Genomic DNA, 22,455 nt, shown 5'->3' with positions numbered 1-22,455 from the left:
CAGAGCCGGGAGGCGGCTCCGGGCGGCGCCGCGGGGGACCGGGTGGGGGCCTGCGGCCCGCCAGGGGCGGAGAAGCGGGGGGTCGGGGTCCCTCCCCTTGGCGCGGGCTCAGGAATCCGCTGAGGGGCGGGCGGAGGCGCCGGGGTGGGCCGCGCCGCGGCCGGCGGGCGGGGGGCGCTTCCTGGGGCCGCGCGTCCAGGGAGCTGCGCCGTCCGCCCGTGCGCCCGCCCGCAGGCACTGCCGGAGCCAGCCGAGCCGCCGGAGCCGCGGCCCGGGGGCGTCGCGGGCCCAAGTGAGTGGCGCTCGGGGGGGAGGGCGCACGCCGAGTCTCGGCCCAGTCGGCGTCAGCGAGGAGCCAGAGGCCCGGTCCTCTGCCCGCGCCGCTGGGGGACCGGGCGGGGGCGGGGCGGCCCTGGGCGGGTGGGCCGCGAACCCCGGCCTGCGTGAGGAGTCCGCCTTTCGCCCTGGGAGACTTCTTGGTCCTAAATACGGGGTCCCGAGCGGGAGTCGGCTGGGGCCAGGGCTCTGAGTCCCGGTGCAGGGAGTGGGGGTGCCGTGGCAGAGGCGCTCTGACCCCTGCCCACCACCTCCCAGCCCCAGGATGCTCCCGTTCGCCTCCTGCCTCCCCGGGTCTCTACTGCTCTGGGCGCTGCTGCTGTTGCTCTTGGGGGCAGCGTCTCCCCAGGATTCAGAGGAGCCCGACAGCTACACGGTGGGGACGTGGGGACCGCGGGGCCACTGGCCTGGGCTGGGCTGGGCTGGGCAGGGACACAGAGACCAGGATCCTGGGGTAGCTGCTGCTGGGGAAGATTCTCCCCTCCCCTGGTTGGTGGAGCAGCTGGGGCCATTGTTTGTAGCAGTCCCTGGAGGGTGGGTAGGTTCAGGGCCCTGGTCTTGGCCTGGTCAGTTTGAGGGGACAGCAGATGAACACTGGCCACCGCTGGTCCCCTTGTAGGAATGCACAGATGGCTATGAGTGGGACCCTGACAGCCAGCACTGCCGGGGTGAGTGTACTTGGGGGACAGACCCACCCCCAGGAACCGGGAAAGGGATTGCAACCCCAGCTCCAGGACCTGCAGCAGGAGGCCAATGGCCTGTCCTCTGCCCAGTTCTGTTTTGCCAAGGCCAGCTCTGCTTCTCTGGGGGCCAGCTCAGCTAGGGGTGGAGAAGCTGTCCAGGCCCCTCCTTCTCAGAGAAACCCAGGACACCCGGCCCCCATTTCTCAATAAGCAAGAGAGCAACAGGGTGCTGCCCTGAGGAGCACCTTCTCTAAGCACTCTCCTACCCAGCTGTGGCCCATCACATCCCAGGAGGGCAGTGTCTGCTGGGGTGGGTAAGGAGGCCTGCTCATCACTCTTGGGCTGAGCTTTGGGGAGGGATAGAAACTCTCTTAGGGACGAGAGAATGGGGGTGACTGTGGGAACAGCCATCCCACCATCAGCCCTGGCAGGTCCTGGGGAGGGGTCCTGGGCAGCCAGCCTTAGCTTGTTGAGTAGAAAGGGAAGGCCCTGCTGGGGTCACACAGCTTAGAGAAGGCCAAGCTGGGCTGTCACCTCCCAGCGCCTTCACAGCCAGCCCAGGAAACTGGCTGTGCCCAGCAGACCCCTCTCTGCAGATGTCAACGAGTGCCTGACCATCCCCGAGGCCTGCAAGGGGGAAATGAAGTGCATCAACCACTACGGGGGCTACTTGTGCCTGCCCCGCTCAGCTGCCATCATCAACGACCTGCATGGCGAGGGACCACCACCACCAGTGCCCCCTGCTCAACACTCCAACCCCTGCCCACCAGGTTACGAGCCTGATGAGCAAGAGAGCTGTGTGGGTAAGGGTCCCCCTGGCACAGAGGCTTCCAGTCCTACCAAGTGTCTATTACTGCATTTTAAAAACTCTGACTTCTCGTTCCTCCCTCACTCAAAAGCCCCCTCAGAGTCATTGTGGTAACATCTGGACCCTTGCCCAGACCCTCACTTTGTGTGGGGCCTACCACATGGCCCCAGCTCCTGTTCCACTACCCTAGCCAGCCTTTGGGACCCTCCCCTCCATTGCTGCACACACACTGCAAGAGCTCTGCCTCTTAGCCTCTGCTCCCTTACCCCCTTCCTGGTCTGGCCTCACCCCTGGGCACTGTGGGCCTTGGAGGAGGGCCCTGGGATCAGCTCTCACAGGTTAGAGGTGCCTTTCCTGTTATCTCCCAGGCTGCTTGACTGTTATTTGTGCTGTTGGGAGGTTCTAATCCATATGTTCCTCTTTTGCGGGGTACATCACCCACATACCCATGTGAGTGGTTCCTGACCTGTGTGTCCTACAACATTGTGGTGTCTGTCATGTGGGGTGGTGCATGGGCTCCCGGGCAGGGGCTGAGTGGTGTCTCCTGCAGATGTGGATGAGTGTGCCCAGGCCCTGCACGACTGCCGTCCCAGCCAGCAGTGCCACAATCTGCCTGGTTCCTACCAGTGCACCTGCCCTGATGGCTACCGCAAGATTGGGCCTGAATGTGTGGGTGAGTCCTGGGGCAGCCTCACTAGTTCCTGTCCTGTGCCCCTGGCCTGCCTCTCACCCTAGCACCTGATCCCCATTCTAACCCATCTTCAGGCGTTACCCCAGGCCCCTGCCACCTCTGTCATCAGACGCAGCACTGTATGGGTGTGTGCGAGTCCTGGCTGACCACGTGACTTCTGCCCTCTGCCCTCCTTCCCTACCTCCATCCTAGATATAGACGAGTGTCGCTACCGCTACTGCCAGCACCGCTGCGTGAACTTGCCCGGCTCTTTCCGTTGCCAGTGCGAGCCAGGCTTCCAGCTGGGGCCCAACAACCGCTCCTGTGTGGGTGAGGCTGGGCTGGGCCAGGCTTCTGGGTTCTGCGCAGGGTGGTGTGGTGTGGGGAGCTCCCTTCCTGACCAGCCCAGGTGAACAGCCTAAATGGGGGCTCTGGGCTGCTCCTTGGCTTTCACTCCTCTTGTTTTTTTCTGGCACCCCCAGATGTGAATGAATGTGACATGGGGGCTCCATGTGAGCAGCGTTGCTTCAACTCCTATGGGACCTTCCTGTGTCGCTGCAATCAGGGCTATGAGCTGCACCGGGATGGCTTCTCCTGCAGTGGTGAGAGCTCCACCCTGTCAGGTGTTCCTCTGTTGGTCCCCCTGCATCATGCTGTGTCTCCTGCCACACAGTTTTCCATTTGATGCCTTCATGTCCCATTCATTCTGCACCCATGTACCTACTCCACCCCAGCTGGTTGCAGGGCACCTGCAGACCTGCCCACCACAATTCCCAGCCCAGTGGGGAAGGCACAGAGGGGAGCAGTCAGGTCCCCACTGAGACTGAGCAAGGATGTGGGTGGCCCCCTCCCTTGGCAGTCAGGCTGACTTGCATTTGAATCCTGGATTATGACAAGTCACTCTTCTCTCTAAACTCATTTATTCATCTGTAGAATGGGTTGACTTGAGAACTAAGTGGGAAAATGACAACAGACAAGTTTTGTCAAGTCTCAAGCAGCAACACTTTCAAGTGAATACCATTTATCCAGAACCTTCCCTGTGCAGGGCACTTCCCTTACATATTTGGCCTTATTTAATCCTGCCAGTAATCCTATGAAGTAAGTATAATTTCTGCCTTTCTCTGCAAAATAAGGAAGTTAAACTGTCCTTCAAGGTTTGTTGAGAGGCTTACAAGAAACTAGTAAGCATAAAGTCTTTCAACAAAGAGAGGTTAAGTGACTTGCCCAAGGTCACACAACTAGGGTGAGATGGGGCCAGGTGTCCATCCTGACTTCTCATGCCATGTCAACTGGCCACCTGCCCTGTTTATGTTATGCTTGCTGCCTAGTAAGGCCCCATGGTACCTAGCTCAGGGCTAAGCAGCATGAGGGAAACCCAAGTAGAAAACCTGGCTCCTGCGTGTGCAGATCACAGTTGGCAGGAGGTGACTGTGTGCTTGGGCTGATTGTGGGTTGTGGTAATTGAGCAAGTTATTGAAAATCAGAGCAGACTGGGCCCTCAAGGCTCAGCTAGTCTAACTTACTAATTTTATTGACAGGGAAATTGAGGTTTCCCAAACTCAGTCAGTAGGATTTAAAACCAAGCCTCTGCTGTTTTCATTAGTTTTGTCTTTCTGTCTGTGAGCTGGGCAGTCTGGGCAGAACTTTCTTTGAATTCTCTGTACCCCTACTGTGCTTTGCGTGGCTGTTTCATCCCCATCTTCCCACGCTCAGCCTTACATGGGGCTGGGCTCTCTCTGTAAACGTTTATGGGACGGAGTGGAGCGGATTGCCCTTGACCCAGGGCCCTCATCCCTATCTCCGCAGATATTGATGAGTGCAGCTACTCCAGTTACCTCTGCCAGTACCGCTGTGTCAACGAGCCCGGCCGCTTCTCCTGCCACTGCCCACAGGGCTACCAGCTGCTCGCTACGCGCCTCTGCCAAGGTACAGGCTGCCCAGGTGGAGTGGGCAGGGTGGTTTCAGGGGTTAGTGGCCTGATGTCCAGGTTCCAGCCCCTCTCCCCTGGCACAGACATTGACGAGTGTGAGTCCGGCACACACCAGTGCTCTGAGGCCCAAACCTGTATCAACTTCTATGGGGGCTACCGCTGTGTGGACACCAACCGCTGCGTGGAGCCCTATGTCCAGGTGTCTGACAAGTGAGTCAACTCGACACCAACCCCCCCCTCCACACACACACTACAACTCCCATTAGGCTCTGCAGCTGGCTGGTGTCTATTAGGGCTGGCAAGTACCCCGAGGCTTGATGGGAGTTGTAGTCCTTCATGACAAACATGCACACTGTTATAGGAGTGGGAGGATCCTTTTGGGATCCCTAATTTTGGGGGTGGGCCAAACTTGGGGAATGGGCTAGGACCTCATTCGTGTCCCCTTCTCGGGGCCCCTAGTCGCTGCCTCTGCCCAGCCTCCAACCCCCTGTGCCGGGAGCAGCCCTCGTCCATTGTGCACCGCTACATGAGTATCACCTCGGAGCGAAGTGTGCCCGCTGATGTGTTCCAGATCCAAGCAACCTCTGTTTACCCCGGTGCCTACAATGCCTTTCAGATCCGTGCTGGAAACTCGCAGGGGGACTTCTACATTAGGGTAAGGCTTGCCCCTAACCCTACCCCTCAAAGACATGCATAATCCAAAACTGAATTCCGGAAACCTTAAATGGGAGATTCAGTTATGCCACAATGCCCCGCCTATCCTCAAAACCCCACCCCAGGGAGGCAGAATTTTTGTAGAAAGGTCAGGGAGTTCTATATTCCCTTGGAACAAACTACAGATTGCTAAATATGCTTCTAATGAGACACTCAGACACTGGGGTTTGAGTCCCCCTACTGGTTTCGGTATCTGGCTCTAATTTCTCCACCCTTAGAATGTGACTGATATGAGAGGCATCCTGAGGTTACCCCCAGAGTCCACGAAGGGCAAGCAAGTGGAACTGGGCCTTAGAGTGACGCAGTGGCTTGGGGTCAGAGAATCAGCTCTGCTGGTGGAGCTGTTAGGAGGGAAAGGTCCAGGTGTGACTCAGTGAGAAGTGTTTGTTTTCTCTCTGAAATTGAAAGCTTTGAAGGGGAGTCAGCCTGCTCCAGGTCACCAAAGACCCCACCATTCCCCAAAGTCTCACACCTGGTCCGGAATCATCAGTTGACCCTGGTTAGACAAAAGAACTAGCTGGGAAGGGTGGGAAGAGCACCAATGGAAAAGTTGCAGGCAGGAGCCTTGGTGCAGGAGATGAGATGTTAAGAGTGTCACAGAATTGGATGACAGCCTGGGGCCACAGTCTGGCCAAGGCTCTTTCTTCACTTCATAGCCAACTGGTGAGGGCACAAAACATGGGGCAGGGAGATGATGCTGGCGGAGGGTTCGTGGCATGAAGGTTGATGCAATTTACATGTCCCCCCCACCCACTGTGCCCTGCAGCAAATCAACAATGTCAGCGCCATGCTGGTCCTCGCCCGGCCCGTGACGGGCCCACGAGAATATGTGCTGGACCTCGAGATGGTAACCATGAACTCCCTCATGAGCTACCGGGCCAGCTCTGTACTGAGACTCACCGTCTTCGTGGGGGCCTACACCTTCTGAGGAGTGGCGAGCTCTCGGAGGGGGAGGTCCCTGTAGCCAAGGAGCCTGGGGCTCAGGGAAGACCGTGTTCTGCTAAAAGGGAAGATACTATTGTGAAGGATAGAGAGAAAGGCAATAAAGGGAGAAAGAAGGAGTTCTGGTGGCTGAGGTGGGTGGGTGACACTGTAGTGAACCCTAGACTGGGGAAGGGGGCAGGCTCGTGGGAGGAGGGCCAAGTTCGCTTTAGCGTGTGTCAGCGCAGGCTGAGGGGACCCCATTGACGGAAGTTGGGAACTGTGTCCCCAAGGCGGGATTGGTCTACGTACCATGGGCATCAGAATCACCCTGAGAAGGGAGGAGGTAATGAGGCTGCAGATTCCAGGCCCCAGCAGAGTTTTGGGCCTGGCTGGTTTGCAGGGAGCCTGAGAAATCCTGCCCTAGACAGTGCCAGGAGGCTCTGGTTTCAGTCCTGCCTTTCCTCAAACCACCAATTTGGACAAACCCTAGTAGCTCCCTGGGCCTCAGTTTTCCAATCCGTGAAATGAGGCAATTGAACTGTTAGTGCTTTTTAAACTTTCCGTTTCCAAGCTACAGACCCTTTTATCAAAGGACACTGTATTTGATCAGGGATCCTCTTGATGATACAAACTATATTCAAAATTCCAGCACCTCACTGACTCCATATCCCTGCCAGTCTCAGTGCTCCATGAGAAAACTGGAAGGTCCCAAGGAGCTCAGTTTAAAAACCACCTGGATATTTTACAAGGCCTGGGGCCTGGCATCTCCTCCATAACACATAAAGCTGTAAGCACTTAGATTTTTATTGTAGCCCAAAAGATTCTGGTCAAAAAGCTGGCTAGCCTGGAAAGATGGGGGCTGGGGGTCCATCTTGTGGTACAGCTCAGGTCAGGGGGCCAGAGCTGCAGTAGAGCTGAGACAAGGTTCTACTCAGAGCAGGCCCCAGATTCCTGCATGAAGAGAGAGGTTAATGAGGGTCAGGTCCTGGACCACAGCAACTTCGGTCCCAGCCATTCCCTTCAGATTCTGTCCCTTGCCTCACCTCTGTAGTCGTCCACACTTGACAGTGCTCAGCAGCATCTCCTGTTCCTTGGGGGTGGCACAGGCATCATAGGCGGCCAGTAGGCTGGGGATAGGGTGGGGCATTTGAATTTCTAAGGCTTGACAATGGCTGGCTGCTAGTCCATCTGGCCCATGCTGGGCCAAGGTCATGGAAGACAGGCCAGGAAAGGGTCAGCACTGGTTAGAGTCAGAACCACTACCGCACTTCCTGAACCTGGTATTCAAGGCCCTGCTCCATCCCAATTGCCCTCCCTTCCTGCTCTTGCAAATGTTCTCTAAGTTCTTGGCCCAGTCTTTATGGCCCAACCCCTCCTCCAGGATGCCTTCTCTGTAGCAACAGGTGGAGTGTTTCCCTCCCTCTGCGGGCTCCCCCAACACCTGAGATACTGTCTGGTCCTTGCTGGCACTGTCTTCCTCACCACCCAACCTCCATGAACTCCCCAAGGTTCAGCTTAGTCTGTCCATCTTGGAGTCTGTGCAGCCCTCACAGAGCCAGACCCTCCACAGAGCACTGGTTAAGCTGAAGTCCATGAAGGGAGGGCAGGGGCACTGGACCCCAAGGGGCTCTGTGAGGCCTACCTGGCTGGGGTGCTGTACCGATCCACCAGGGCTGCTGCCTTCTCCCCACTCACTCCCCGCACCTGCATCAGCTGCCGGGCGAAAACCTCCTTCACAGACTGCGCCTGGGGTCATGGGAGGATTGTATTAGGGGTCATCTGAGGCTGGACCACATTAAGGAGGATCTGGGCAGAGGCAGTACCTTGTTTTTGATGGCTCCTGCGTTGAAGTCATTGAAGGTGAGGAGTGAGCAGAGAGGATTTGGGGAGGATTCAGCCCCTGACTCAGTGTCGCCTGGGGTTCCCCAAGGGCGACTGCGCAGGGTATGGCCCTGAGGGGAAAGGGGACTGAGGCTAGGCCAGAGCTCTAGAGAAAACTCCCTAGCCAGTCCATGCTGGATCCTAGACCCCAGTGGGCCAACCAGAGAAACAGGGATCTCACTCACTTTGCCTTCCTCGAGGGAGCACAGGGCCCGGGAAAGGGACCAGTACCAGACATGTGCACCTGCTCACCTGGTAGAGTCTCTCCAGGCCCCGTGTCAAGAGGGCCAGGTAGGCAGCTGACTCCTTAATGTCTGCTGTGCGCTTCACGAAGAAGCCATCAATGACCTGGGGAAGAGGAGCCAACAGAGGGAGGTGGCTCCTGGCCTGAGCCACAGACCATGGCGTCCCTACCAGCCTGGCCCTGATCTCCCAGCTCACCTGGGTGTTGGTGACAGCCTGCAGCAGTGTGCTCTCAGGAAGGCTGAGGTTGTGCACTGAGCCATGCTCCTCTACCAGGTATACTAGGCGCCCTAGGCCGCAGCGCTTCAGCCGGAACTAGGGAAGCAGAGAGGTGGGGGTGGGGGAGGGTGGGGGGGTGTCGGTCAGCCCTGGATGCCCCTCTGCTGGGCCATCCATCATGTCACACTCAACATCCTCATGGGTCCCTGGTTCTACCAATTCACTTTCTTGTCTTCCCTAGTCTTTCTACTTGTCTGAGTGGCCTCCACACCTGTGTTCATGCTGTTACTTTTGCATGGAAAGCCTGTCCACCATCTTTAATGATGCCCATTCTTCAAGCCTCCCTCAGCCTGTATGTAGTCTAATTATGGGATCGGCCCAGGAGCCAGTACTGAGAAACAATGGTCCCACTTCTGGAACTTTGGGCCTTGTTATGCCAGACGACAGGGGCTGGACACTCCAGGCGTCTTTAATACATTCCTCAACCAAGCCAGATACCCTGGAGGGGCCCAAGGGGGTCTGATCTTGGGGCTGCTGTGGAACAGCTCTAATGGGGTATGGCTGGAGTTGTGGGAACTCTGCCTTGAGGCTACTCAGAAGTGCCCCCTGGATTCCTCCTGGCTGAGGAGGAGACCCCAGAACAGACAGGAAGTAGTGGGTTGGGTGAGGCTGGTAAAGGAACCTTCTGTTCCCGGAAGCGGCCATCAATGATGCTGCTACACAGGTCATCCAGCCGCTTGCGCTCCACGATGTGGTCCAGAACTAGTTCCCCAGGTTTTGCTGCCGAGAGGCCAAGAAGGGTCCTGTTGGCTCACGTCCCCTGACCCACCAGGCCCTGCCTCTGACACCTACCTGACTGTCCATACCCCTTACCTGGGTCTCTGGGCCTGGTCTCCTGTGCCACCCACACGAAGTCCCCAACATGCAGTTTGCGCACCATGTGGGTCACGTGCAGCCGCTGCAGCTGGCGGAGCAGCTCTAGCCTGTGCCCTGCCCTGGAATTGCAAGGTGGGAGGCTTAGGTCAGGGCAGGCCAGTGACACCCCCTAGCATCCTCTCCCTCACTTCCCCCCCTACCTCACTCACCCCTTGGCCTCGCCAACATCCACACACAACAGTACCCTGTATTCTCCAGACCTCAGCTCCAGTGGTGACTGCTGGACACTGCCTTCACTGGCGCCACTATGGGAGGGGGGGTTGGTGTGTGAGGGCAGAACCTCAGTGCCAAGGCAGTTTCCCTCCAAACCCAGTGGAAGTGGTGCAGACACAGCTTAGCTGTAGGCGATGGAGACAGGGGTGGGGTGTTGGCCTCATTTCTGGGACTCCTCCTGCTTCCCTTTTCTTCCCACCTCCCCCACCCCGCCCCCTTCCTCACAGCTCAGCTGAGGCTGATCCTGGCACTTTGGGCTCCTCCCCAGAGGGCACCTCTGGTGAAATGGGCACATTCAGTGAGCTCAGGCCCTCTGACTCAGCCAACTTCTGGGCCAGCTCCAGACCCTCCCGGGTCAGTGAGTACCTGGTAGGCAGAGGAGACAAACAGACCCCCCTTCTTCACTCATACCTGGCAGGCTCTTCTGCCTGCTCCCAGCTAGGCTGGCCTCACCACGCCCTTGGGGACACTTCACAAACAAGTCCAGCGGCTTCCACCCCCCACACCCCAGGCTGTGTTCTTGCCCCTCAGATCAGCTTCCTCTGGACCTCATGAGGGCCATTTCTCAAATCTGCAGTAAGTATGTCCCACACAAACTTTCCTTTCTCCCAACTCTGTTTATACTGTTCCCTCCCTGGAATGCTTTCCTGCATCTCTACCCTCTGAATTCTAAGACATGTCAAATGCCATGTCCTCAGCAAAGCCTTTCTGCTCCTCCAATAATCTGTGGCACCTCCCCCTCCCCACTGGGTCTCTCAGATCCTCCTGGTACTCCTCCCACAGTGTGGGCTCCTCAGGGTAAAGCCTCCCCCAAGTTCAACATTTTGAGGCCAAGGAATTGCTGGGTAACTACAGGCCCTACTCAGTAGAACATCATGCATGGTTCCCCCTCCCTGCCTCCTGCACCCCCTGTAGTTGGCCTCACCTGGCTGGCTGGTGTGTCCTGAAGACCAGGTTCCTATGGAGGAGGGAACGGAGGGCTGGCCAGGGTCGAGTACTCCCAGGGGCCACCTGTCCACAGGAGAGGAGACTTTTAGAGAGCCCCTGGTGCTGTCATATGTCCAATTCTCTGTGCCCCATGCCACTGCTTGCTCCCAAGGAGGGCAGCCTCTGGTGGGTTCAGGGTCAGATCCAGAGCCACTTTGCCCCATCCTTCCCCACCTCAGTGCTCACCCCAGGAACCTCCAGGGCACACCTCTGCAGCAGCTCCTCCTTGGTTAGGAAGCTCTGGCCACTATGATTCTGTAACCAAGGCAGAAATATAACCAAGGGAGGTTCAGTGCCTGGGCCAGTCTCCTCCAGGAGCCTCATGCCCCACTACATTGGTTCCCCTGACTCTGGGTGTAGCTAGGCACTCACCAGGTGCTCTCTGTAGAGCAGCAGCAATACTGCTCGTGCTCCTGAGTGTTGAGCTGGCCAGTAGCTGCTAGAGCTTCCCACTTTGGGCTGGGATGGAACCTGAAAAGTACAGAGAGGCTTTGAACACAAAAGCGCGAGCCACGCATTGTAAACTAAATTCCTGGCGGGGCAGAGGTTCAGGTTCTATCTCAGCAGGCGGAATGGCCCTGGATAAGTCACTCAGCTGTCTCTTGGGTTCCACACCTGTAAAACAGGCCAGATGATGGGATGATCCCCTGCAAAGCTGGGATGAGATGGAGAGTTGCAGGAAGGTGGTGTAATGGACCTGGTCCAGCCTCAGTTCTACCACCCACTGCAGGACAGAGGTGGTAACGCAAGAAAACTCAGTAACAGCAACTCACAATTTACTAGGCTTGGCTTGCTAATAGCTTGATCATGAAACTCTTCCAACTGACTCTGTTATCAATCAACATACTCATCTATAGGTGAGGAAACTAAGTATCAGAAATAATAACTCATTTGCCCAAGGCTAGGCATCATTGGTGGGGAGATCCACACATCTTACTCCTACTGCTCCCACTTTCCCTTGTCCCCTCCTCACTGGCATGGAAGAGTCCGGGACTTCCGCAGGTGGCCCTTCCGGGGTTGGATTCTCTGCTCCAGATGAACCTGGGGCATGATCACCTGCGGGGGCAGAAGAGAGTCAACCCTAGACCCCACGGAATCCAGCAGGTGGGAGGGTCTGGGACGCTGCCAGTTCATGTGGTAGCTGAGAGCAGTGAGGCTCTGAGACAGCCGGCCACTAGCCCAGGGTCATGCAGCAACTTGGGCAGCAGTGGGGAGTTAAGGTATCCCAGGTGGTTACGAAAGCTGCACCTGGGGAGTCACAGGGGACCACCGACCCCTGCCCCCAGCGCTCACCGCCCGATGATAGGTGCTGCTGCAGCCGCTGGTCCAGCATCCGGCAGAGCCCGTCTCCGAAATGCCGCAGGATCCTAGCTTCTTTGCCGCTGCGCAGGGGAAGTGGGTAACGCCGGAGTGAGCGCAGCGCCTGGAGGGGGTACCGGGTCAGGGCGGGCCTGGTCGTCGGGCTCTGCCAGCACCTACCCCATCAGGCGGGGCCCGGACCCACCTTTTGAAATACGAATTGTGTGCGGCGACCCCTGCTGGCTGCCTCGTCCCGCCACTCGGTCAGCCAGCTTACAAAGAGCGGGTTGGGGCAAATTGGCAGTGGGCGTTTCCGGCCCAGGCGGACCGGCGCCGCCATGAGCCCCAGGAATGGTCCTTTGGCGCCTCACGCAGGTGGGACTGGAACTCCAGTTCTGGACAAACGGAGGATTCGAACACCTGGCTCAGACCAGTGAGGGCGGGGCCTCTCCAAACACGGGGTCCGACGAGGGTCGCTAACTAGAGAGCCTCCAGCTGCCCTCTGCGCCCCGACTTTGAGACAATACTCTCCCTGCGGTCTTCCAGCAACCCCCCCCTCCGCCCCCCGCGCGCCTTCCAGCCTTTTGGACACGCCCCACCCCAGCTCTGGAGACTTGACCAGCCCCTTCCTCCCACCGCAGATTCTAGTGTAGGCGAGAGAAGGGAGGACAGCGCCCCCTGTGGCCCGGAGGGCTGGCTGAGGCGGCGCTCAACCAAGTAACCCGAGGCTGTCAGTTTCAGCCTCACCCTAGTGGAGGAGGCTGGGGAGAGTGGGCTTGCGAAGAACAGGAGAGGTGGGGGGTGGCGGACAAACAGGTGCAGGTATATTCTCAGTAGAGATATCTAGAAAGGTATACAGAGCATAAGGACACAAAGGTAACACAGAGCTAAAGGACCTTCGGAGGAAATGGTGATCCGGAGCTGGGGTGGAGAAAACGACACGGCAGTGGGGGAGGGGTGCAGAAGTCGAGGACGTGCAGGGAAAGCCAAAGGACGGGGGGAGGGGGGACAGTAAAAAAGGAACAAATAAGCAGTGCTGGGCAACCTGCCAGGTGGGGCGAGGGGTGGCTGAGATCCGCAGGTGGTTAGATTTGGAGGAGCAGGCTGGGGTTAAGAAGCCCGGACATGGGTGGAAGGGAACTTTAACGTTTTAGCGATTCATTGGACCCTCGGTTAGATTTAAGATGAAATCTATGCAAAGAGGTCCCACACTGAGGGACAGTACATTCTTGTTTTAAATGTTTGGCAAATTCACGAAATGTTGAGCACAAGGGTCTTGTCTGGGTGTGTTGGAGCAGCCCCCAGCAATTATACCAGAACTAGCGAGGCGCTGGTCTAATTCGGCAGCTCCTTCAAACTCCGCCCAGCTGTCGCCCCACGCCCCCAGTCTACTCAGAATTCCCGCCTCCCTCCCGACGCTGCCTTATAAGGAGCCTCCAGCTAGCGTTAGGGTTGGTCCCGCCCCCTCTAGTCTCTTGTCCTAATAAGGACATCTAGGGCATCCCGCGGCTAGGGGCGGGCGAGAGTCTCCAGGGTAACAGCGGTATCCCCTTCCCCCGCCCCGTTGCTCTTGGAAACTCCAAGGCTTAAAAAAGGTGGAGCCAGCCGCTTCTGGCAGGGTCGCTATGAGAGGCTGGGGTCGAACTGTGGCCTTCACCTGGGGCTCCCGGTAGCTCGGTTGGTGGGTGGCGCGGCGCAAAGTCCCTGACTACAGCCCCCGGCATGCTCTGCGAGGTACCCCACTCCCGGGCATTGCTCCCCAGATCATGAAAACCAGGCTTCCACTTATGGGATCAACAGTCCTAGTTCCCCTGTTTGCGACCCTGTTTTCTCTGCCTGCACAATGTGAGGCGATGTTCGTTGTTTAAAGCCAACAAAATCTTCCAGAATCCTCCACCTCAGTGTCTTTTTGTGAAGTTTATACTCCCACAGAGTTTGTCTCAATTTTTGTAGGTATTAAATTAACCATATTCCTGGTTATCAATTCGAGAACGAGATTCAAGTCTTATTTATCATCTATTTCCTCTTTTCGCTGTCTAGTAAAAGGCACATAATCCTTGAATGCACAACCCCCTACCCTTCTCCCTTCATTGCCTTGTGAATTTGCCAAACATTTAAAACAAGAGTAAAACTATTTTCAAAATTTCTCCCTGTAGCCTTTACCTTACTTCTTTCTCTTATTTTATTGAAGTTGTACATGGTCTCTTCTCAGGAGACAAGACTGGCTTCGCACATGGGAAGTGTTCAATGAATGTTTATTAGATTGTAGGCGCCTTATACCTGCGATTCTCCTTGCTCAAGGACTGGATTCCAGGAAATGAATAGTTGCTTCAATTAAAAAAAGAAAATACTAACTCAAATTTTTCAGACCAAGGGGCCCAAAAAGTGCCAAGACGGTTTTAGGAAAAACCGTTTCGCAACGGGGTGAAGAGCCGCAAAGTCTGGGCTCATTTTCGGGTCTGTTACGGAGCGCAGAAGCCTTTCTCAGTTCAGAGCGTTTCCTGGGAAATTCGGCCAATGGGAGCGCGCTCCGTGCCATAGCCCCGCCTCCCTTGGACTACATTTCCCAATATGCAAGGTGGCCGGCTGACGAAAAAGACAGTTACCCAGCGAGCCATAGGACCGAGCAAGACCCTCGAACTTCATTACCCGTCGGCCCGTAGAGGGAGCGCCGGAAGCCCGCCCCGCCCCTCATTGTGCGGCTCATACTAAACGGAAGGGGCCGGGAGAGGCCGCGTTCAGTCCGATCCTGGCAGCAGCTGCAGCGCTCTCATCTTTTTAGGCTCTTCTCGCTATCTCCTTTTCGCTTCCGGAAACATGGTGAGCGCCAGGCTACGGTGCCTGAGGGGAGGCAGCTGCGAATGGGTCGTCTGCGCGCGCGGGAGATAACTGAGGAGCGACGTCGGCACCCCCTCCCCCAGCTCTCCGGGCTGGATGAGGGTCTCTTGCTGAGGGGCGGTCGGCGCTGGGATGCGCGTGCGCGCCCGCGGGCGCTGGGGAGGGCCGGCTCCGACGTCGCTCGCGCGCCCCCTGGGCTCCTTTCCCCTCCCCCACCCCGCTGGTGCGCCCGCGCGGACACCGGCCGTGGGGGAGGGGTCCGGGGCGCGCGCGTGCCCGCCCCTCGCGGAGCAGCCTGTGTCGCGCGCTGCAATGGGGCCAAAGTGAGTCGACTCACGGGAACGCGCGTTCGACGGGAGCACGCGGTACTCAAACGACCCGGGGGCGGTGAAGGAAAAGCGCGCGAGCGGTCTGGCGCGCGCGCCCCACCCAAGGGCTGTTCCTGTCTGCGTGTTACCCTCCCTCGGCAGGCGGGTCTGTCCCGAGAGCAGGTGGTAGAGATGCCTGGGCTCAGGAGGGGCGGGGGCGGCGGGTCCGGGTGCAGACCCCTGGGGTTAGAGGCTTGCACCGCGCTGCACTGAGCGTACACCGCAGAGGCCACGGCCCTGCTTTGGAGCGAGCCAGCTCGGAGAGCAAGCTGGGTTCTCCGCCCTGTACCCCCGGCAAAGGCTGGAACGGCGCTGTCGTCCGCGCGTGCGCACACGCTCAGGCCTGGCAGCTCGGCCCAAAACCCTGGAGGAACGGGGCTGTCGGCCTTCCCGGATGGGACCTGAGGGTGGAGCCGAGTTTAGGGAAGTGACCCAGGCGGGCACCGCCCGGAAACCACCCCGCCCCCTGTGTTCGGCTCGAGGGCTGCGAGAACCGAAGGCCGTGTAATTTGCCCAGGCTCCGGCCCGCAGCCGAGGGGGCTGATATGCCGGCCGGTAAAGGCGAGTCTCTGGGGTTGAGGCCCTGTAGGTGCTGCCCCTGGGTAGGGGTTTCTCTCGCGAAGGAGTACGAGCCTAGTCGATCTCCTTTTCCCCGCCTACTCCGGAAGCGGCTGAGTCACGTGGCCCACTTCCTCTGCAGTTCCGGGGGGGCGCTTCAGATTTCACCGTGGACAGTCGTTGCTTTTCCGGGTGTCCCCCAACACGACCCATAATAGAAGTCTAAAGAGCTCTGAGGGACCGTGGGCATTTGAGTATGGCCTGTATTTTTTCCAGAGGACAGAGTTGTCGGGTAGGGCCGTAATTAGGGGTTGTAATTCTTGCTTTAGTGTAGGAAGACCCCAGCAGAGAAAAGGATAATGTGTGTAATAACTGTATTGAGCAGTTCCATGAACTTGCTAGAACTGTTGAGCACTTTGGTGTCCCATCTAGCATTGTGGGGTGTCTGTGTCCCCTTCACCTATTTGAAGTTCTGAGTCAGCACTTTTATCCAAAAGCCGAGATTGAGTACTGTGAGTAGGAAACGATTCGGTAGCCTGTGGAGTCTTAATTCTGTGCTGACACTTCAGCCATGGCTCTGCTTCTCACAGGTCTTGCATGGGGGTCTTCCACAGCCTGTAACATGTCAGGGTGGGGAGGAATGATGCTGAGTTAGGTGATCTGAGGTCTCATCCATGGTTGCCATTCTTGGGTTGTGTCCCATCTAGTTCCTTTAACAGTGGCTTGGGTGGGACAGTAGGGTCACTTGCTTTGGGAAGGGGATTAATGACTTTGAGGCTGAAGACTATGCTATTTTGGCATCCAGACAGATCTCCTAAGAGAGCAAATCAGGGACTTTGGAGGGGGGTCCCCGAAACCTTTTCCTTAGGAGATATGTGTGGCTTCTCTCCCAGGCCTCTGGTGTGGCTGTCTCTGATGGAGTCATCAAAGTGTTCAATGACATGAAGGTGCGCAAGTCCTCTACACCAGAGGAGGTGAAGAAGCGCAAGAAGGCGGTGCTCTTCTGCCTGAGTGAAGACAAGAAGAACATCATTCTGGAGGAGGGCAAGGAGATCCTGGTAGGTGATGTGGGCCAGACAGTAGACGACCCCTATGCCACCTTCGTCAAGATGCTGCCGGACAAAGACTGCCGCTACGCCCTGTATGACGCAACCTATGAGACCAAGGAGAGCAAGAAGGAGGACCTGGTGTTTATCTTCTGGTGAGCTCCTCATGCAGGCACTTCTTCCTGTCACCTGTCCTAGCTCTGCCCCAACCCCCTTTCTCAGGATGGGAACTCTGTGGCTCCTGGTTAACCAGAGCTGTGTGTTTTGGGGAGGAGGTAGAAAACTTGTCAGTGAGGAACTTGATAAAAACTTGAATGCCAGAACCAGCCCAACTATTTCTGGAAGTCATTTATACCTTGAGAACACTTCCTAGACTTGGAGGGGGCTTTGCTACAAGTTCTGTATTTCCCCCCAGGGCCCCTGAGTCTGCACCCCTTAAGAGCAAAATGATCTATGCCAGCTCCAAGGATGCCATCAAGAAGAAGCTGACAGGTAAGTGCCAGCATTGGTGGTGCCACATATGTTGCTCAGGCCTTGGCTGCAGGGTGGGGTAACTGGCATGACAGAGGAGGTTCTGTCCCCTCTTCCCTGCCTGTTTGGAAGGTAACCTTGTCCCTTCATCTGTAACACCCCACCCCCGCCCCAAATCACCACCCAAGTGCTTCCTGTTCACAGATACTCCCTATTCTCCCCCACAGGGATCAAGCATGAATTACAAGCAAACTGCTACGAGGAAGTCAAGGACCGCTGCACTCTGGCAGAAAAGCTGGGGGGCAGTGCTGTCATCTCCCTGGAGGGCAAGCCTTTGTGAGCCCCCTCCAACCCCCTGCCTGGAGCATCTGGCAGCCCCAGACCTGCCTGTGGGGGTTGCAGGCTGCCCCCTTCCTGCCAGACCGGAGGGGCTGGGGGGATCCCAGCAGGGGGAGGGCAGTCCCTTCACCCAGTTGCCAAACAGCCCCCCACCCCCTGGACCTTCCTCCTCCCTCTACCCCTGACGGTTCTGGCCTTCCCAAACCGCTTTTGATCTTTTGATTCCTCTTGGGTTGAAACAGACCAAGTCCCCCCACCCCAGGCACCCCAGTTGGGGGAGGGCCTGTATTTTTTTTAACGATACCCCAACTTCCCACCTATTCCTCTCCTTTCCCATGCTGCCAACTTCTAACCGCAATAGTGACTCTGTGCTCGTCTGTTTAGTTCTATGTATAAATGGAATGTTGTGGAGATGACCCCTCCTCACACCGCCTGATTCCCCTCCCCTTTCCCACCTGGTCATGGCCACTCATGGAAACAAGACCAGTAAGGGACCTTCAGTTAAAAAAAAAGAAAAAGAAAAAAACAACAATAAAAATGCTCACTTAATAGGACGTTTGCTTCAGGATTGGGGCCCAGGGGACCCTGTGGGGGTAGTAGGTGAGGAGAATGAGCAGCTTCTCTCTGTGCCCTACCTCCACCCAGCACCACACCCTTATCTGGTCTCAGGGACTATCCAAGTCTCCCTTCTGACAGTTGCCACTCATTATACAGGTGGTGCCACAGCTGGCATAAGACTGGCTATTTAGGAGGTACCTGGGCCAGGGCATGTCTGCAGGGGGCCCTCCAGCAGAAGGGGCTTTATGCCTGAACTTATTCATTCTGTAGCCTTGCCCCTGGTGGGCCCCTTCTCTGAGTCCCTGCTCAGTCCTTCCTAGGTGTGGGCTGTGAGATTGTGAGTCACAGATTACCTCTTGAGCTACTTTCTCCACCTTGAGCTATTTTTGCTCTTTTCTCTACCTTCCCTGGATGGCTGACTCATTTATGAGGGCTGGGTCCAGTGGCTGCTGTGAGTCAATCCAAGTTGAGCCTTTGGCCTGCTGTAGATGTGGCTGGAGTCCAGGGTGGGGCTAACCAGGTGGAGTGCAGGACTTCAGACCCAGGTGTCTTGGGCTCCACCTCCCTGTTTAATCAAGGGGGTGTTGGCTAGAGATTCAGGCCTTTTGCCAGCATAGTTGCAGCCTCTCCAGCCTGTACTTTGGGCTTTAACCTGTCCAACAGGTAAAGATACCCTAGAAGTCTGGCACTAGGGGTGATAATGTGGGATTTATTCCCCCCATCCCAATATAAAAGCGCTTAAGAGTTGGAGCTGGTTCATTGGAGCTTGCCAGTATCTGGGAGGCAGGAAGCAGTAATTCCATTTTACTGTTTAGGAAGTGGGTATAGAGGATTTGTGATTTGTCTTATGTATGTGATCCATGCCTTGAAGATTGCTCCTGGGTTCCAAGTACTGGGTCTTGCACCTTCCCATGGAGAGTAAGTTGGTGCTCTGGAAAATGGCCAAGGATGCGGTAAGGTGTTCCCCCAGGATCTGGTCTCCATAGTGTCCTGGTAGAGGGTGTGCCTGGTGGGCCCTGAAGTGGAAGTGAGGATAAAGCAGGCGCCTTTGTTACAAAACCAGGCTCTTTATTTGTGGACAGACTGGGGACAGCGGAACTCAGGCCAGAAGGTGGGTGGAGGCTGTCCTTCAGCCCCCTGTGGGAGAGGTCAGGGACCCTGGGTCCCCCCAGGTTCGGGCTCTGTTTACCTGTGGACAAGTAGGGTGCCCATGCTACCCTATCCTCTTGCAGGGCCTGGCACCTGGGGGACTTGGGCATGGCTAGTGGCTGCTGTGGGTGCAGGAGGAGGCATCTAGCTGGGGTGGGAGGTCTGGAAAGCTTGTCATTATGTGTCCCACAGCAGGCTTTGGCTGCTCTTAAGGCTCCCCTTTGAGGGTGGCAAGGGTGTTCCAGAGAAGCATTGTGATACTCTTGCAGAGGAGAAAGGTCCTAGATGCCCCTGGCCTGTGCCACCATGCTCCCTGAGACAGTACTGCTCTTCATGTACCTCGAATAACTGTCCCCACCCTCCCCTCATCTTTGTCCTCAGCAGTAACAGCTGCCATTTATTGAGGGCTGAGTTACTGTTGATAGGGGCAGGGTCTGGCCCAAAGCGGGGAAACGTGGCCCTAAGCCTCAGCTGGGACTGCTCAAAGCTGCTCTCAGACACTTGGAAAGAACCTAGTGGGGTGGGAGGTGAGGAAGTAGAAAGAAGGCTCAGTGAGGCTGTAGGGATCACCTTGGCATGTTTGAACTCCAGCACTGCCAACTCAATGAGGTTCTTAAAGAGGACTTGAAGCCCATGAGTTCTGGAGAAGAATGGGAACCCTAGCAGGGTAGGCAGCCCAGTGGCAGAGGCTCCAAGGCCATGGTCTCACCCTGCTTGCCTGAGTCAGGGAGAGGTGTTCAAAGCGCTGGCAGCACAGTTGCTGGTGGCTTTCAGTAGTCCAAACCTCCTGGTTCCTGGTGCGTGCCTTGCCACAGGTACAGCAGGTCCTGGGGCCAGCAGGGACACAGGATCAGTTTCCCCTCACCCCGGTCACCTACTTTCCCTCCTTGGTTGCTGCAGTCCCACTGGCCTCTAGCTCAGGTCTGCTCTGGGGCCACCTCTCACCTTGGCTGCTTGTGAGTCTCCCATGTAGTATCCATGTAGTGTGTCTGACAGCTTCAGGTCCTCCTCTGAGGCCACTGAATCCCAAAGCTGGGGGCTGGGGTGGGAGCTTGTTGAGCAGCTAAGGGTTGGGGGCTTGCTACTCACCTAAATATGCAGCATAACTTGATAGCAACTCCAGGTCAAACCCTGATGCTCAGGACTAGGGAAGGTTTTACGGAGGAGGTGGATCTGATCTGGATCTTGGGGTTGAGTCAGAATTAGACAATAGCCAAAGGCTTTGCAGGTGTGCAAGCCTGGTATTGCTCGGAACCAGGAGTTCAGTGGGGGTACTTGGACCACAGTGGCCAGTTTGTGCTTTGTGTCATGGGCAGTTTCTGGAGGGGGCAGAGTCACTGAAGGGTCTTGAGTAGGGAAGAGATGTAGTCCAACACATTTTAGGAAGATTGGCACACTCCAGTGACTTTCTTGGAAAAGAGTTCAGAAAGAGTGGGTCTGGGGCAGGATGTTGGCAGCACAGTGCAGCCTGCCAGAGGTGCGTGGCACATCCTTGTAAATACCTCGCCAAGCCCAGTTCCCACCCTCCTCCCCCATCACACATGTGGCTGGATCCCTGTCTCTACTCCACCTCTTTATTAAACTAGTCTGGAGGGTAAGTCCAGGGAATCATGAACATGAATGTTCCAAAATTATCCTGGGCTTGGATCTTTCCCAGGATTCTTTCCTGCAGAGGATCCTTGTGTGGCCTCAACACAGAAGGCAGTACTCACCCTTATTCTTCAAAGAGCTCTGCCAATTTGAGGAAGCTCCTAGGAGGCAGTGGGGAGGAGTTAGGGCAGGGGCCTTTGGTGGGTGCTTAAAGCCTCCCCTGTCCTTACTCTGCCCTTGGGGGAATCTCCCTCCTGTATCCCAAATCCCAGGAGGCACCTCTGCAACTCCCACCTAGAGCAGATATATTGGCTTCCACAGTGACCCCTCGTGGGCACACACAGTGTAACAGGCATAGGGAAAGGGCAGGAAGGATAACTTCCTGTGTTCCCAGACTGCTCAGCGCAACTGAGATAGGGATATAATTGTCTGCCAGGCCTGTTGGGTACAGCTCTCCATCCGAGCCCATTGGTCTGCATGTCAGGCCCCACCCCTGGTGTTTGTGGCCAGGGACAGACACAGGGCATTTCCTGCTCTCCTGGGGAACCACCAGGAAGAGGAGGCAGGGAATCCAGGGCCCCTTGGGCCCTGTGTACACTTGCGGGAGTGCATGACTAGGTCTGCCCACGGGCAGGCATCCCAGATGCAGGGGTGGTGCTCCAGCAGGAAGGTCCTCTCATGCTCAAAGAAGTCATCTACCTCCTAAGGGAGTAAGATAAGACCCGCTTACACCAAGTTGCCAGGAGCATGGCACCACGGACAACCAGGGGTGGTATATAATCTTCCTCTAGGTCAGGCCCCACCAGTGGCTTCCCTCCCACAGCCACCCTGAGCCTCAATCTTTGCTGTGGATTTGATGCCCTGGTTTGAATCCAGAAAGCGGCCTCAGCTTCATCTGCAGACTTCACAATAGTCCTCGGAAAAACCCCAAGGACCTCTTTCTTGTTCTTTCCTCTGACATTCAGCTGAGGCACACGTGGGGAGGGTATACTGGAGTGGGTATTTGCACCTCCCACCCCAGACACATGCCACTCTGACGAGAGGCTAGAGCCCTGTCTCCCACCCCCAGGGGTGACCCCTGCCCTCTGGCCCAGCTGACATCCTGGCTATATTCCAAAAAGACAAAGTTGTGGCCTTGCTGCAGGGTGGGGTGGGCTGCCAGGCGTTGCAGAAAGACTTCATGCAACCCAACTGTCTTAAAGCTAGCCAAGTACTACTCCCTGCAGAGAACAGCAGGCAGCTCAAGGGCCCTACTTAGTTCTGATCATCCTGCCCCTTGCCCCCTCAGCAGCGCTGAGGTCAGAGTCAGGGTCCCTTAACATCCATAGGGGATAGTCAGGGCTCCCAGGAGAGGGCTGGGCTTTGTCATCAACAAGGAAAAGTGGCACTCATGCTTCTAGCTCCTGCTTCATTTTGACAAACTTCCTGAGTTGTCGTCCTCACCCAACTTCTGCAGCTTTTCCCTTGAAGCCTCAAAATCTAGCTTTGGTGGAGCTGGGGGGAATCTGCTCAAAGGAGGGATAGAGCTGGGAGACCTCTCATTGATGAGAAGACCATCACCCACACCCAGAAGCCTGGCCCAGCTGTCCATCCTCACCCCGACACCCAGACCTGCCCCTGGCAGCCCCAGCTCACCCGGCCCCTCCTCACGATGAGGCTGGCTTACTCCGTTTCCCACATGGGTGTCGTGTAGCC

The 22,455-nt window shown here is 56.6% G+C and overlaps 3 protein-coding genes across 3 annotated transcripts; 2 read left to right on the top strand and 1 right to left on the bottom strand.

Moving 5' to 3' along the window:
* Positions 1–237: 237 nt before the first annotated feature.
* EFEMP2 (EGF-like fibulin extracellular matrix protein 2) lies at positions 238–6,202 on the top strand. Its single transcript, XM_087821997.1, has 11 exons — positions 238–292; positions 595–712; positions 956–1,004; positions 1,616–1,822; positions 2,378–2,500; positions 2,711–2,827; positions 2,980–3,099; positions 4,304–4,423; positions 4,511–4,637; positions 4,887–5,082; positions 5,908–6,202. The coding sequence occupies exons 2-11, from the start codon at positions 602–604 to the stop codon at positions 6,067–6,069; spliced, it is 1,332 nt and encodes a 443-aa protein (XP_087678123.1). The 5' UTR covers positions 238–292; positions 595–601; the 3' UTR covers positions 6,070–6,202.
* A 649-nt stretch (positions 6,203–6,851) lies between these two features.
* Positions 6,852–12,368, bottom strand: MUS81 (MUS81 structure-specific endonuclease subunit). Its single transcript, XM_016208391.2, has 16 exons — positions 12,049–12,368; positions 11,838–11,967; positions 11,518–11,600; positions 10,917–11,015; positions 10,731–10,799; positions 10,483–10,568; positions 9,783–9,923; positions 9,494–9,589; positions 9,282–9,403; positions 9,091–9,188; positions 8,388–8,504; positions 8,199–8,294; positions 7,889–8,017; positions 7,708–7,811; positions 7,109–7,192; positions 6,852–7,016 (listed from the first exon to the last, which is right to left on the bottom strand). Exons 1-16 carry the CDS (start codon positions 12,181–12,183, stop codon positions 6,950–6,952), a joined length of 1,656 nt encoding a protein of 551 aa, XP_016063877.2. The 5' UTR covers positions 12,184–12,368; the 3' UTR covers positions 6,852–6,949.
* A 2,178-nt stretch (positions 12,369–14,546) lies between these two features.
* CFL1 (cofilin 1) lies at positions 14,547–18,012 on the top strand. The gene is made up of 4 exons (XM_016208393.2): positions 14,547–14,663; positions 16,501–16,808; positions 17,069–17,145; positions 17,352–18,012. Exons 1-4 carry the CDS (start codon positions 14,661–14,663, stop codon positions 17,462–17,464), a joined length of 501 nt encoding a protein of 166 aa, XP_016063879.1. The 5' UTR covers positions 14,547–14,660; the 3' UTR covers positions 17,465–18,012.
* Positions 18,013–22,455: the final 4,443 nt, after the last annotated feature.

This window comes from Miniopterus natalensis, chromosome 11 (assembly GCF_054644295.1).
Source record: "Miniopterus natalensis isolate mMinNat1 chromosome 11, mMinNat1.hap1, whole genome shotgun sequence".
NCBI lineage: Eukaryota > Metazoa > Chordata > Mammalia > Chiroptera > Miniopteridae > Miniopterus > Miniopterus natalensis.
The sequence above is the reverse complement of the archived record's forward strand: the minus strand, read 5'-3'. Positions and strand labels throughout refer to the sequence as shown.

Coding starts and splice junctions, on each gene's coding strand:
- MUS81 (XM_016208391.2), bottom strand. CDS start 12,183: ATGGCGGCGCCGGTCCGCCTGGGCCGGAAACGCCCACTGCCAATTTGC. Junction 9,924..10,482: donor AGGACACACCAGCCAGCCAG/GTGAGGCCAACT, acceptor TCTGCCTACCAG/GTACTCACTGACCCGGGAGG. Junction 8,505..9,090: donor GCCGCTTCCGGGAACAGAAG/GTTCCTTTACCA, acceptor CTGCTTCCCTAG/TTCCGGCTGAAGCGCTGCGG.
- EFEMP2 (XM_087821997.1), top strand. CDS start 602: ATGCTCCCGTTCGCCTCCTGCCTCCCCGGGTCTCTACTGCTCTGGGCG. Junction 2,828..2,979: donor CAACAACCGCTCCTGTGTGG/GTGAGGCTGGGC, acceptor TGGCACCCCCAG/ATGTGAATGAATGTGACATG. Junction 3,100..4,303: donor GGATGGCTTCTCCTGCAGTG/GTGAGAGCTCCA, acceptor CTATCTCCGCAG/ATATTGATGAGTGCAGCTAC.
- CFL1 (XM_016208393.2), top strand. Junction 16,809..17,068: donor GACCTGGTGTTTATCTTCTG/GTGAGCTCCTCA, acceptor ATTTCCCCCCAG/GGCCCCTGAGTCTGCACCCC. Junction 17,146..17,351: donor CATCAAGAAGAAGCTGACAG/GTAAGTGCCAGC, acceptor TCTCCCCCACAG/GGATCAAGCATGAATTACAA.